The 14,228-nt window shown below is 42.8% G+C and overlaps 1 protein-coding gene across 1 annotated transcript in view; it reads left to right on the top strand.

The window, feature by feature from the left end:
* Positions 1 to 188: 188 nt before the first annotated feature.
* si:dkey-91m11.5 (BCR activator of RhoGEF and GTPase) overlaps positions 189 to 14,228 on the top strand; it is a 44,266-nt gene continuing 30,226 nt past the window's right edge. The window contains exon 1 of the mRNA XM_007572839.2: positions 189 to 2,294. Within this exon, the coding sequence (XP_007572901.1) occupies positions 941 to 2,294 (1,354 nt within the window). The 5' untranslated portion in view covers positions 189 to 940. The remainder of the gene's footprint in view (positions 2,295 to 14,228) is intronic.

Here is a 14,228-nt window from a genome sequence, read left to right as displayed (position 1 = left end):
GGAGCTCACCTGGCTGGACCAAATGAAAGGTTTTTCAGATTCACTAAGAGCAATGAAATAGCCCTTTATTCGAGTGCCGAATTAAATGCCTCTAACCGTACAGCATTTTAAGCGTCGTTTATACGTGTGTACAAACCATTTCGAGCGTGAAAACTGAGGATTGCATTTGAACGCAGCAGCTGACTCAGATTGAACCGTAAGGTGGCGATGTGTTCACGAGGCAGCCACAGTTGTAAACTGTAGCGGGGATTAAGCGGAGTTTTCACAGCACACAACTGAAAGTGCACGGCTGCTGTGACTAAACTCACATGTCTGGAGCTACTGGAAAAGAGGAAAAGATTAGAACGACCCAGAGACATATTTAGTTTGAGGAACATGTAAGGTTCGTTTTTTCTTTCTCTGCCCACCTGACCTGGACTGGCCATTCGAAGACACTTTTCACTTTAAGTGTTTCTCCTGTTTAACGCAAGCTGAGTCAAATTTACTATTTTAACTTGACTTGACATCCTCTCAAGGTGTTTTGCTTCTTAGCTCTAACTGTTCACAGTTAGAAAACAGCCCATGGCGATTAAAGCTCGTCTTTTATGTATTTGAGGCATAAATCTGAACGGGCTTCAGTGGCCCCTCCTCTTTGAGCTGCGACCAAACAGCAGAGAGCTGCGAGTCAGTCTGACACCAGACCCAAAGGCAGACAGAAGATCTCCAGAGACCGCACTGCCTCCTCTTGGGCTCGAGCTGAAAAACTGGGAGAAACTCACATGTGTTGGACTTGGCGGTAATAAGATATCACCCGTGATTTCTGCATGACTTTATCTTTTTCTTAATGTGCTGCTAAACTATGGAAGCTGTGAGTTGTAAACACTCTGGCGCAGTAGAAGCTGTAGATCGGTGTATCTCTCTGTTATTGGTAGATTGAGGCGTTTATATACGAGTCTTCACAATGGTGGAACCGTTGGGGTTTGTGGAGGCATGGAGAGCCCAGTTCCCTGAGTCTGATCCGCCTAAAATGGACCTTGGCTCGCTGGGGCATATTGAACAGGAGCTGGACAAATGCAAGTCCTCCATCCGGCACTTGGAGAAAGAAGTCAACAAAGAGCGTTTTCGGATGATCTACCTTCAGACTCTTCTGGCTAAAGAAAGGAAATCCTACGATGGACAGAGATGGGGATTTAAAAAGATGCCATCAACGAATGACAGAGATCTGTCCAGCAGTGGGTCAGAAAACAGGAGGTCCTACACTGAAGAGGCACCAACAGATGAGCAGAAGCAGAGAGGCTCCTGCAAGACTCAGAGAAACACTGGACATCCAGAGGAGGTGGTGGATGGTTTGTGCCTGGCGAAACAGAAAGAAAGGATGTCACCTGTTCGCCATGACTCCGAGCCCCCTGACTTCCCACTTGGCACGGGGTCTGTGGCGGCCCTGAGGTCCAACTTTGAGCGCATCAGGAGAGCCAACTCTCACACAGCCGGAGACAGCAGGGGGTTGTCGGTGATGGGGAGCCAGGAGAAGCCCTTCTACGTGAACATGGAGTACCATCACGAGCGAGGCCTGGTCAGGGTAAACGACAAGGAAGTCTCGGATAAGATCAGCACCCTGGGCAGCCAGGCCATGCAGATGGAGCGGAAGAGGTCCTTGCATTCCCTGCCGGGGAACCTGTCTGCTGCTGTGGGGGACCTTGCCAAGCCTGTTCAGAGAGGCAGGTCCACTGAAGGGAGCTGCAACTTCAATGGGTCGCCCGACGACCCAGAGGCCAGCCCACATTTCCTGAAAGACGGGGCGATCAGGTCCGCCGAGGGGAGGTCGGACAGACAGCCGGTGGAATGCCAGCCTTACACCAGCGTATACGTCGGAGGAATGATGGGTGAAGGGGACACTCGGGTGATCCACATCAGGGACCGCAGCATGGACGAGGATCCTCACCTCACCTGGCCAAGGTGTTCCTACTCTCCCGGGAGCTTCGACGATGTTGGGGGCGGCTATACACCGGACTGCAGCTCCAACGAGAACCTGACCTCCAGCGAGGAGGACTTCTCCTCCGGCCAGTCCAGCCAAGTGTCTCCCAGCCCGACTACCTACCCTATGTTCAGGGAGAAGAGCCGCTCTCCCTCCCAACACTCCCAGCTGTCCATCGACAGTGGCAGCCCGCCTACCCCTCTGTCCCAGAAATGTCTGAAGCAGCATGGCGTCCCCTCCATTATCGGGGTCCGTAAGAGGGGCCACATGTGGCCCAGTGATGGGGACTCCACCACATCCAGCAGGACCTCCCATGACAACAGTGTTCAAGGAGATCTGGGTAGGTTGCTGCAGAACACACACACATTCTCTGATTCTTTTAGTTCTCAGAAGTTAAGACACAAAAGTAGAAATGCATCAATCAGGCCTCACCTGCCCAATATTGATTCTGGTATTCCTCATTGTCTGGCCTGCTGATGATGATTTTGATTGAATTATTAAATAGGGGTGCACCGATAAATCTGCCCTGATTTCCTTAATGTTGGGACATCAGTGATCAGCCGATACTTGTATGTGAAGCCACTTTTCCACCAATTTTACCTACCTTTGAAAAGGTCTTAAAATCAGCCAGTGTTCTCTTTTGCTCTGCCTTGAGAGAACGTTTGACTGACAGACATGCCCTCCAGCTCAGGTCTGCATGTTTGTGGTTAACAATAGCCTCCCCAATGCTGCCAAGTCAGCATTGGGGTGGCTATTTAGCTATATTCAGACAAAAAAAATTGGTATCGGACAAAATCGGATTCAGCAGGTCAGGCTTTGTAAAGATCGGTAATGGGTGCGCCCTACTATTAAATACTATTAAAAATAAACTTCAAACCATATATGATAGAAACTCTTGCCTTAATGTGTTGGGAGGAGGAAAATATTTCCATATTTGACCTGTCGATCACTAATCAGAGCCAATCAACGGGTCCCTTATCTCTGTACTATACAGTGTGTCTAATAGCAGAAGATGATAATGGAGTAGAAGTGACTTTAGGTCCTTCTTCAGTTAATCTGCCAGAGATTTGAACCAAACTTTTTTTTATTTATCAAATACTGAAATCTCCAAATTTCACTTCCCTGGTCATGAACTTCATCAAAAGCAAGAACTTCCTCCATGTTTTGTTTAGAACTACATCAACCAATAGAATTTCTCTGATGCCCTGTGCTTTCAAGTTAGCACAGGGCATCAGAGACGGTTATCCTTTTGAAACATAAATGGAGATAATCTTGTGGTTCTTTTCTGGTCTTTTGGAGTCGGAGCATCTACCTCCATCGCTGAGGTCTCTGGTAACATCTTTATTAAAGAGACTCTTTAATCACTAAAATTAAACACAGCAGTGCGTGACAGAGAGTGAGTCACTGATGCGTAAAATGCACCTGCAATCTCTTTAATGTTGTCCTCGTTTTTGGGCCCCAACGTGTTTAAATCCGTCCTAAAGTGTTTTCCTCTGGAGTTGGGATTAATATGCATTGACACAGTTTCTGAACAAACTTGAGGTTTTCAGACTGGGTTCGCCAGAGGGGAGGGGAAGTGTTTTACTCCATCATATGTGGCCTATTAAAAGAAAAAAAAAAAGGAGGACATGTCTGATTAAAATTCATTTTACTTATTTTTTTTTAATGAGAGTTTTATTTTCTCCTTCTAGCGTCTATTAACTCTTTCCTGGGAGGTCTTATCGTCGCCTGTAAAAGGACGTTGCCTTGATGAGAAACGTGCTTTTGCATCCTTTGAAATCTCGCAGTCTAAACAGAGTCACCCTCACTTTTTCATCCCCTTTTCTGCCCTTTTGCCCTCTGAGTGCCGCGTTACATTCAAGGGGATGCAGTGAGGCGGTGGGCGCCCCGGGCCTTCGCGGTCGCGCGTTCCTCTCCACCCGGAGAGTTTTTGTGTCAGCTCACATCGGCGTTGTTGTCCTCGCCACGGAGTAATTAACTTAAAAGGGTTTGTCTAGCGTGATAAATTTAGGGAGGCCTTTTGTAAAGGGGAGGGGTTGAAAAGAGCCCAGACATCTCGGTGCTTTAAAAAAAAAAAGAGGATGGCTAAGCTCTAAGTGTGTCACGTGGCCTCTAATCAAAACGGCAGCCATCAGAGTTTCCTGGTGAGATGTGTGAACACAATAGAGGAATCAGTCATTAAGTGGAGGTATTGGCACGGTAACTATTTAACTGTGTTAATTGCGATAAGAAAAGTGGCATTTTAGTCCTGATGGAAGGTTTCCCTCCTTTGAGAAAGTTTGTTTAAGCCAGACATTTAGCTGAAGTCCAACACCCCCACTTAGTCAGGTTTTCTGGTTGTTTTGTGTCTGCATACGAATCCATCAAGCCAAAAGCCATCCTCCAAATGCTCAGGCTTTTTTTTTAGCATCTTTAAGGTGAGAATTTCACATGGATGTGTTGTCACTGGCTGAAGCCACCCACTGCCCACGGTGGATGTGATCTGGGCACCGCCTCGCTTATATTAGATGACGGAAATGGGTAAGTGACTGTTTCAGTGTGAAAGCGATCCACTGAGGATTGGGTTAAACAGATGAGCAGGATAGTGTTTTTTTTTTTAGTCAGCCTAAAGCTTCTTGACTCAGAACATGTGACCAACAGGGTAGATATTCAGTGACATAATCAGCATTAAGTGTAAACTAGCGTGATGCTTGCATGACTATGTTGAGATCGTTTATCAAACATTTCATTTCAAATACTGTAGAAGGAGGAGGAAAGTTTGCACAAAATTAACTTGATTGGTCTATAAAGCAAACTTCTCTCAGTTGTCATAGCGATGAGGAGTGTGAAATACATCTGGCATTGAGTGGCTGTGATGGTTTTCTTTTGTCTACCATTTCTATGGTCAGCAGTGGGACTGAACGCTCACAGCTGTTACAGCAGGCAGCGGCTCATCCTGTCACCAGTCAGTCGACCTTCCCTGTGTTAAAAAAAAATCTCTGCTTCCACACTTTCTGCGATGTGTCGTTCTCTTCCACACACACACATACTGAGTCGCCCTGTCTCGCAGCCCGGCCTCGCAGCTTTTGTTCAGGGTTTGTGACATAATGGCACAGCTGTCTCATGTGGACCTTGCTCTGTGGATTACCAGAAGTCTGGATTTACTTTGTGATTTTGTAACGACATTAGGGTGCACACTGCTGGATTAGGATTCGGGCTGGAGGCTAGGTTTTTTATTTTATTTTTTATTTTGGAGAAACTGCTCTTTGTTTGTGGCTTTGTGGCTTTGTAAGCAGCATTTGGAATAGTTGATTTTGGTTGCACTTATCGTTAAATGATGCAAAATAAACTCTCAGTGCTGTAATCATGCTTTTAAGCCTCATATATTGGACTGTTGCAAGCAGTGAAATGAGCTGCGAATCACCTGTCACAATAACAAATTTTGCTGGACAATCAAATGTAGGAATTGTTGCGATAAATGAGAAACATTGTCATTCTCAACTAATATAATAATAAAAATGGATTCATAATAATAATGTGAGTACACCCACTGAAAGATCAAACAAATTTAAATTTCTAAAGAACATGTAACACTGAAACCGGAAGACATTTTAAATATTCAAAATAAACCAAAACGAGTGGAACAACAATTAAACATTGTATTTCAAAACTGAAAAATTGTAAATCATACGATTAATTCACGTATTGTTTATTGTGACGGGTACAGCTTTAAATGTTCCAAAACACACAAATATGAAAGGAAAAAAACCAGAAGCAACTGGCTGCACTCAGGTGGGAGGTCCTGCTGAAATCACATCTGTTAAGTCAAACTCTCTACAAATCTAGACTTTATAGAACACAAAGGCACAGGAGACAATATTTATGTTTTTGCTCCTCATCTAAAACTGGATGTGTGGTGGAAAACCAGTGCTGGACAATCCCTCCATAAAGCAAAAATATGGGTGTGTGGATGCACATGACAGCTGGTCAGAGTTGATGGAAAGATGGAGATAAATAATGTGGTGTAGGAAGAAAACATGCTGCTAAACTGCGAAAGGGTTGAGGCTGGAGCAGACTTTCAGCTTCCTGGAAGAAAACAAACCTTAACATGGAACCAGAGCACAGTCATGTGTTAAAACGGGCTAGTAAAAGTCCACAACTCCAGCATGGGAAAAGATTAGGCATGCAGTCTCCAGCCAGTCTAACTCAGGTCAAAGTACTGACTCAGGGGGACTGAATCCAAACAATTTTCCGATTTTTTTAATTTAATTTTATTTTATTTTATTTTATTTTGGGGAAAATGAACATTAAAAACCATGTATTGTTTTTCTTCCACTCTCCAAAAGAGAGTGGAAGAAAAACAAAGACAGACCAGTTTAATGTTGGTCTGTCATGTAAAATTACAGCGGAATGCGTTCATGTTTGTTGTAATGTAACAAAAACAGAAAATGTGAAGTGTACTCCTGGAATACTCTAACCTTCATTTCGTTTAAAGGAAGAGAATGATTTAAAAATCAACTTTTTTGAGATTTACATCATGTTATAATGTCATTCCCTCATCAAAAACCCACCTGGAGTGTTGCTTTAATTCGTTCATGCATATTTGAGAAATCCTTTAATCCTTTACTCTGGGGCTAGGCCCCACTGTACAAAACACCTGGAGGGACCTAGCCCCGCCTTCGAGATGCAGCTCCTCCTTGGAGCTGTGGTCCACAAGTTTCCAAGCTCCCACCTCACAGAGCAGCCATCCCCCACGAATCCCCCTCTCAGCTCCTTCAGACTAGCCAGGTGCAATTAGCAAACACCTGGTGGAACTGCATATCTGCTGAGCTCATTAAAGGAGCTACTTCTCAGTGGAACTCTGATAAAAATGTTGTTAAAGGGTTAATAGAGGAGCCATGTTCCTGAAGGCGGAGTTTCAGAAAAGGACAGAAGCTTTTAAAGAGACAACAGTCCAATTTCAAGGTGTTAAATTATTAAGTGATAATAACTGAAGTTATCATAGTTACTTGATTGTGCTATAAATTGGGACTATGTGCCCAGAAAGTACATAATATTGCCCCTTTAAATTGATGTTAATAGTAAACATAGATGACTAGATGAGGGTTTTTGCTGTTGATAATCCACACTGCACCAGACAGAAGTGACATGGCTTCCTGATGCGCAGATGATTCACTGCGCATCTGGTGTGGGGGCTGTTTCTGTCTTCAGCAAAAACGTGTGATTGTTTTTTTTTGTTGTTTTTTTTACCGTTGGCTACGTCTCCTTGTTGCTGCAGACAAAGCCATGCTTGTCCTGGTGTCTCTTGACTTCATTTTCCTCTTGTCTTCCCAAAATGGCCCGTCTGTGGAACTGACACACTTCAGCAGATTTTTACCCTGAGAGCGGTAGAAATGAGCGTTGTCTCCTGCTTTCTGGTTATCTAGGCCAAATGCCAACCCCAGCTGTGAACGTAGCTGCCGATTAGCGGTGGACCTTTAAAGAGGCCATCCCTCTGATGGGTTATATTTGCCATAATTAATTATCATCACGACACAGTCATGCCTGTGGCTCTTAAGGAGTTCTGCCGCTGAGGAAGGGTCTTTGCTCTCTCAGGGTTAAATCTGTACGTTTGTAACTTTTATAAAAAATGTGTGGTGTTTTGGTGCATATTTGTTAAAAACTATCTCCATGTTGTGACTCTATAACATAAGACAGATGAGATGTTAAAAGATCAATCTCCTCCAGCCCCTCCCTGAGCTGCTGTTACGTCTGAAGAAATGCACGACTCCTGACCAAAAGCAACCAATTGGAGCCAAGAGGCAGGTCTTAATGCTGTCAATCAATCTAATGTACTTGCTGCTCAAATGTTAATGGTGTAGAAAGGACTTACTGTGACAGGAAACTGTTTGTCCGTGCTAACTGAGCATTCACAGCTAGGCTCTTCTAGCAAATGAAGGGTGATTGACGGCGCTAAGACCGGCCCCCTGACTCTGATTATTTGTCATTGGGAGAAGGCAGAGGAGCTCGTTTTTTTTTTGTTTGTTTTTTTACATATTATCTCTCTCATACCATACTTCCACAACACAGTGACAGTTTCAACAAATATATATTTTTTTCACAAACGTTACTGCAGCTTTAATATAATGCAAAAAAGACGCATTATATTCTGACGCAGTTGGAAAAAATGGGATGCAAAACCTCCCATTAGGTTAATAATAATTCCCACAAAAAATAAAATAAAAACACCAATTTGTCTTTTTGGATGCATTTATCCTGGAGCGCCTTGGTCAGGATGCTGCGCGGGTTTTCCTGTAAACGCGTCTGTCTGGGACGATGTCTGTCTGCTTCAGACCGGAGGCTGGCTCAATCTGCCGCCTCAGCAAGACTCGCGCCATCAAACCCAGTTAACTGCAGACTCGTGGATATTTGATGTCCCTCGTGGAAGCCCAGACAGACCTATCGTTGTTACCTGGATGTGAACGCCTGAGCTCCAGCGGTCAGGGCAGGGGGTCAGAGCCAAAGAATTCAGCCTCTCCCTTTCCTAAAGTAAACGTGGGCGTACAAGAGGAAGTCCAACAGGGCAACTCTGCATTTGTGTGAAAGTAAGGCACCTGTTCTCCTTTTCAGCGCTCAGAAGCTGGCAGCTCATCAGTACACCAGACCAGGCCTCCCCAGCTGCTCTGGCAGTGGAAGGCATGAATAGTCTTTGTGTTCCCCTTGTCGATCAGAAAGCACAACAGAAAAGCTCGTTGGGACTGTTGATTCTGAACGCTGCTGTTCATCTCACACCGTTCCCGTACGCATCGTAACGTACGACTCTCCGTAGATGATCTGGAGGGAAAACAAATGTGTGGCATGTTTTTGGAGGGCTGCAGGGCTTCCGTCCCTCGTGCTCAGCCTCGGCCCTCTGGACTTGCAGGCTGGGCTCCCCTCCCTCGGTCCCCTTGCTCAAAGGGCCCTCTGTGCTGCAGGCTGGCAGGCCAAGTGTTTATGGAATGTCTCAGCTGCTTGCGGGGTGTGGGGGGGAAGTGGATGTTAAGTGCTCTATGAGTTCACCTCCATTGTAGGGGAGCTTGCTTGTTTGTGAGATGCTAAGAGTTTTATATTTTTGGCTAAACTTTGAACTCAAAACAACTCAGTTGGTAATGAATACAAATGGAGACGCATTCTGCCAGATATGTTCACTTATTATTGTTTTTTAAATTTTATCAACTTTTTGACATTTCATCACAAGTGCAAAGTTAAATGTCTTCTGTTGTGATTTTATGCGACTGACCGGCACAATGCAGCGCATAATCAAGAAATTGGAGACATATGATGCATGGTTCTCCCACTTTGTTTACAAACAAAAATCTGAAAAGTGTGGTGTGTATGTGTATTCAGGTAACTACAGTTCACTGTAGTTACCTGAACCTCTACCCTGGTTGCAAGCCTCCCACAGCCTCTAACATCTTACTGTGTTTTGCTCCATCTTCCAAACAATGTGGCCATTAGCTGTGTCTCCGTTTGCTTAATGGAAATACACCAATTTCAAATAAACTGATAACTTGCAGTTTTGAGTATTGGCCGATTACTCATATTGAGCCGATATGATATCAGCACAAAACATAAATACTCTTATTACTTGTTCAGATTCAAATTCTATAATACTTTAATTTATCCCAAAGGGAAATTAAATGTTGTTGTAAGTCATTAATTTAGATTCTTCAAAGACTTATTGAAGATGGTGATGATCTGCAGCAGTCTGTACTGCACTGAGTCTGAAGAAGCCTCTGACTGAAGATGCTCTGTAGTGTGACATGTTAGAAAGGGTTTGATCAAGTGATGTTACTCAAACAGAGAACAATAGTCAACAACAACAGGTTTGAGAATAACGGACCCATATATTAATAACCAATTGGTCGGAGATTTTAGCTGCAGGCTAATACAATCAGATACTTATTTCTTTGGCTGATATTGGACCGATTTCCAATGTCAATATCGGATCTCCATCAACAAGTGAACTCGACTTAATGAAGCTCATGTAACATCCAGAAACCTTTGCACAGATTTTGTGGAGTCTTGTATCCTTAAATCTAACTGTTAAGCAAAGTAAATCTGAAATGTTTTCATTAATCCAGTCCTGGCCCGGTGCTCTGGTAAATGAAACACTGCGTTAAATTCTCTGTCTCCAGGCAGATTATGACAGTCAATCATATTGAAGCACATCAGGTGAGCTTCGTTCACTAATATTTAATCCCTCTTAGACATCCACATGAATATTTCAGTGAACCAAGAGGTCGCCGATTTCTTCTCGTCTCCGCTCACGTCAAAACAGCGATGTCATCTGTCAATTATAATTTAAACAAAATGTTTGACGTAACTGCGCTGCTTCTAGTGCAAATGATGAATTCAGAAAGTGAGTTCAATAAGATTGATTCCTGTTTATCACACTCCTTTTGCACACTTTTGTTTATTTTTCCAGATTGCAGCGGCTATCAGGCACTGTTTTCTTTTAATGTGGCGCGTTATGAGCTTAAGTCTGACCACCCTGAGCTATTTCAATGTACCCTGATTAGTAGCTGCACGGAGCTGGGCTGCTGCTCAGTTCTGACCCTCACCGCTCAACGGCTGGTGATAATTTTAGGTTTTCTCACAGTGAAACTGAACCATGTGCTGGTGGACCTCAGCAGAACTCTGGTGCAGAGGGCCTTGTAGTTCAGCTGATGCCTTACGTAAGCCACAGGGTGCAACACTGTTACACTCTGCCTGAACACACACAGCTTGTGTCTGGATTTGGCATGTCAGAAGGCCTGGTTACAGGAGGAGGCAAAATTAGCTTTTACAGAGTTTACATGTAAAAGTCAAGGGAGCATTCACACCAACCGTTTTAATCCAACTCCAGTTTGTTTGTCTAAAAAGTTTGTTTTGGGAAGTTTGCTTTTTTTTCCAATCGAAAAAGCAAACTTTTGTTCGGTTGAAGTGAACTCTGGTGCAAAATGTGAACGCCAAGTTCACCGGAGACTGCTCTAAAAGCAGGAAGTGGACAAAGCAAGGCATTCTGGGTAAATACAACCAAAACAAAGAAGAGAGTCTAGTGCTACTGGGAGAAATTACTTGTGGTTTTTTTGTCAAAGGCAGAAGAGACAACTGCTAAAATCTGATGCTACTCCGTTTTTGTTTACATTTTATGAAGAAGGAAGTTGTGCTCATGTCTTCTTGAGAGGTTTTTGTGTTGTTTCCTTCAATGATTCTTAGAGCAGCGCCACCAGAGGAGAGGAGGGGATCAGCTTTTTTTTTTTTTTTTTTAAGAGTTTGTTTCATTTAACACAATACAGTGTGAAAGAGAGCCACATCAACTGAAAATGTAACAAATGTTGCAACTTTTATCCACAATCAAACTGAGTCCACAGGGCTACTGGGTGTGAGAACACTCCAGTATAGTCCATCCAGAATATCCTGATCAGAACAACTTCAGGTCATGTGGATCATTCCTGAGATGTTTTTTTCTTTTCCACGGCACAAGACGGATAAATACAGAGATTTACATTTCTATAAATGATAAATTTTTTTTATAACCCTACATTACTTAAAAGCAAAAGTTATAGTTTGAAGACATTAGTATCTGTTATTTTCCAACTTCTGCCAAAGATTTACTGTTGGATTTAAGTCTAGACTTTGACTGGACCATTTTAACACAAAAATATTGCTTGATCTAAATCAGTCCACTAAGTCTTGAGGTCTTTAGGAAGTTTTAGTAGGTTTTTTTTTCCAAGTATTCTTCAGCTCCATCCATATTTCCATAAACTCTCACCAGCTTCTCTGAGGAAAGGCATCCCTACAACTGATGTTAACACCACCGGAGGTGAGGGGGAGAGGATGGGGATTTCAGAATGATGTGCTGTGTTGTTATTTCCTCCAAAGTGCTTTGCATTTAGGCTGAAATGTAATATTTTGAGCACCTTGCTTCATGTTTTCTGTGTCTCCAACATGATTTTCCCGCTGTTCCCGTCTGCCACAATCCAGATGAGAATCCATTTTCCGGACCCATAAAGCCGTGGCTCTTACTGAGCCTTTTGCAGGTTATTATATGAAAGTGTTCTACTTTTCAGACGGAGACGGCGTCCTTCACTGGACATTTCTTCTCTCCTGTGAGTTCTGAAGGCTTAAATTTCATTTTCAGGCCTTTTCTGAGCTGCATAAATCAGACCTTGTTTATTCATAGGGACTTGTGATCAAATTTCCGTCCATCAGCCGACTTGTCCTCTGTGCGGGACGGTCAATATGTCCACAGCGGGGAGCGAGGAGTTTGCGTCGCACTCGTCTCTGTGCTCTCACGAGTTTGGGCTGCGTTCTGGTTTTCCTGTTGGTAAACCGGGCCGGGTGGGGGGAACATAGATGCTGCTATTCTGGTTCCAGCTGGGCTCAATCCATTGACCTTTTTGCTCCGTTGGGTTGTTACTCTTGGGAACTGGTGTCTGAAATCGATGCCATTAGTCGAACAAAATTGATATTTTCCCCCCGTGGTCTATGTTAAATCAGTGAGCAGATATTACACTGCAGCTTTTGACTCTGTTGTCCTCCAGCATGAATCAGCCGATCCTACACCAGAGTTATAATAGTTTTGGGTTTTTCATTATAGTTTAGTTTTATTTTGGTGCGACTTTTTGTCTAATTTACTTAGTTTGAGTTTTTAAGAGGTTGTCTGCTAGTTTTTAGCAATTATTAGTTAAATATTGTTTAGTTTTTATTAGTAGTTTTAGTTTTTCATACTTTACTTCAATTTTAGGTGCAAAATTAAAAAAGTCAAAGTATTGTATTGTGATTATACATCGATTGGGTTATGAATACTCAACAAAAAAATACAGTTTTAAAAGAAGTTATTCAATTATTGTTGAATTATTGTTTTTGGTTTTTTGTGGACTACAAGTACCGCCAAGGGGAGTATGGATTATTGTAATTTGCCGAAAGCTGACCAAGATTATTATAATTAACTAAAACGAATGACAAAAACTGAAATTGAGAAAACATTTGTGTTCACTAAAATAAGTGAAAACAATAATTAATGGGGAAAAAACTAACTGCATTGTGCATTTATAAAACTAACAAAAACATACCGATATAATCGATGTAACATCCTATCTCTAATTTTAATATGTTTAGTTAGTTTTAAAAACATGATATAGTTCCAGTTAGTTTTCCCCCATTAATTACCGTTTTTATTTCAGTTAGCGAAAATGTTTTCACTATTTCAGTTTTGGTTATTTGGTTAGTTTTAGTTAACTATAATAACCTTCAGATCGCTGCTGTGGTCTGAAACAGCTTTCATGCTAATCTCATTTTAAAGCTAAGCACAAGCTGTTAGTTTTAATACGAGTAAAAACAGAAAATTCGAGTCTCTCAAAGGCCGTGTTTTAATAAGACAGGGTTACTTAATTATTTAGGGTGATGGAGAAGCTGTGGTACTGGCGGCTTTATCTCTGCTGCACATCTGTCACTGCCCCTCTCTCTGTTTTATCATAATTCATCTATATGGATTAGGATCAGGGCTTTCACCGTGGCTTTGCTTTGTCATGAGGGTCCTACAGGACTTTTGTTGCTGTTCTGAACGGGTCTCTTGTTCACATGGTGCAGGAAGGAAAAGTACTTCACGGTGACTAATTGTTCTCAGAAGCAAGGCTCGAGAGTTCAGACCCACTTTGTTTGGCAGAGGGGTTTGTATATTCCTCTGCGTCTATTTTTAAGTCTGGGTGTCAGTAAGGTAAACAAAAGGAAAATCAGATGTTGCAATATATACCTGATTCATTGGAATAGGTTTAAATGAAATTCTTGAAAAACAGAATTAGAGTTCAGTGACGGTCCAAAGCAAAAGCGGCTCCTCTGTGATCCCCCGCTCTGCACGGCTCAAACCCACAGCTGTTAAGTCTTATGTAACGTCATTAGAATGTATTTATTACGTTTCGATTGCAGAGCTTGAAAGGGTTTTAAGCTGCGCATAGTTGGGTATTTGGGCAGACATGTCACGGTTATCACAGCCATCTTTACCACCCTCCAGCTTTTCGCCTAGTACTTTGAGGTCACGCAAACGGAGGGCTGTCCAGTTACAGTGGGTCCACCGCGGTGTTGAGGAGCGGTTCAATTCTTTAAGCCTCTAAGGGGGATTATATCTGTGAACATTATATTGGCTTTATTCTGTATGTATGTGTTGACTGATTTACAGAAAATCCATTGAAGGCAGATGAGCCTGTTATGTAAAATAGAAAGGAAGCATTTTAGGTCAAGGTAACGCAAATCTGAAACACCAGGAAGCAACGCTTCGTTGTCTTTAACCTTC

The sequence above is a fragment of the Poecilia formosa genome, unplaced genomic scaffold (assembly GCF_000485575.1).
Source record: "Poecilia formosa unplaced genomic scaffold, Poecilia_formosa-5.1.2 Scaffold309, whole genome shotgun sequence".
Classification (NCBI taxonomy): Eukaryota; Metazoa; Chordata; class Actinopteri; order Cyprinodontiformes; family Poeciliidae; genus Poecilia; species Poecilia formosa.
This window is presented reverse-complemented; position numbering and strand designations above follow the sequence as displayed.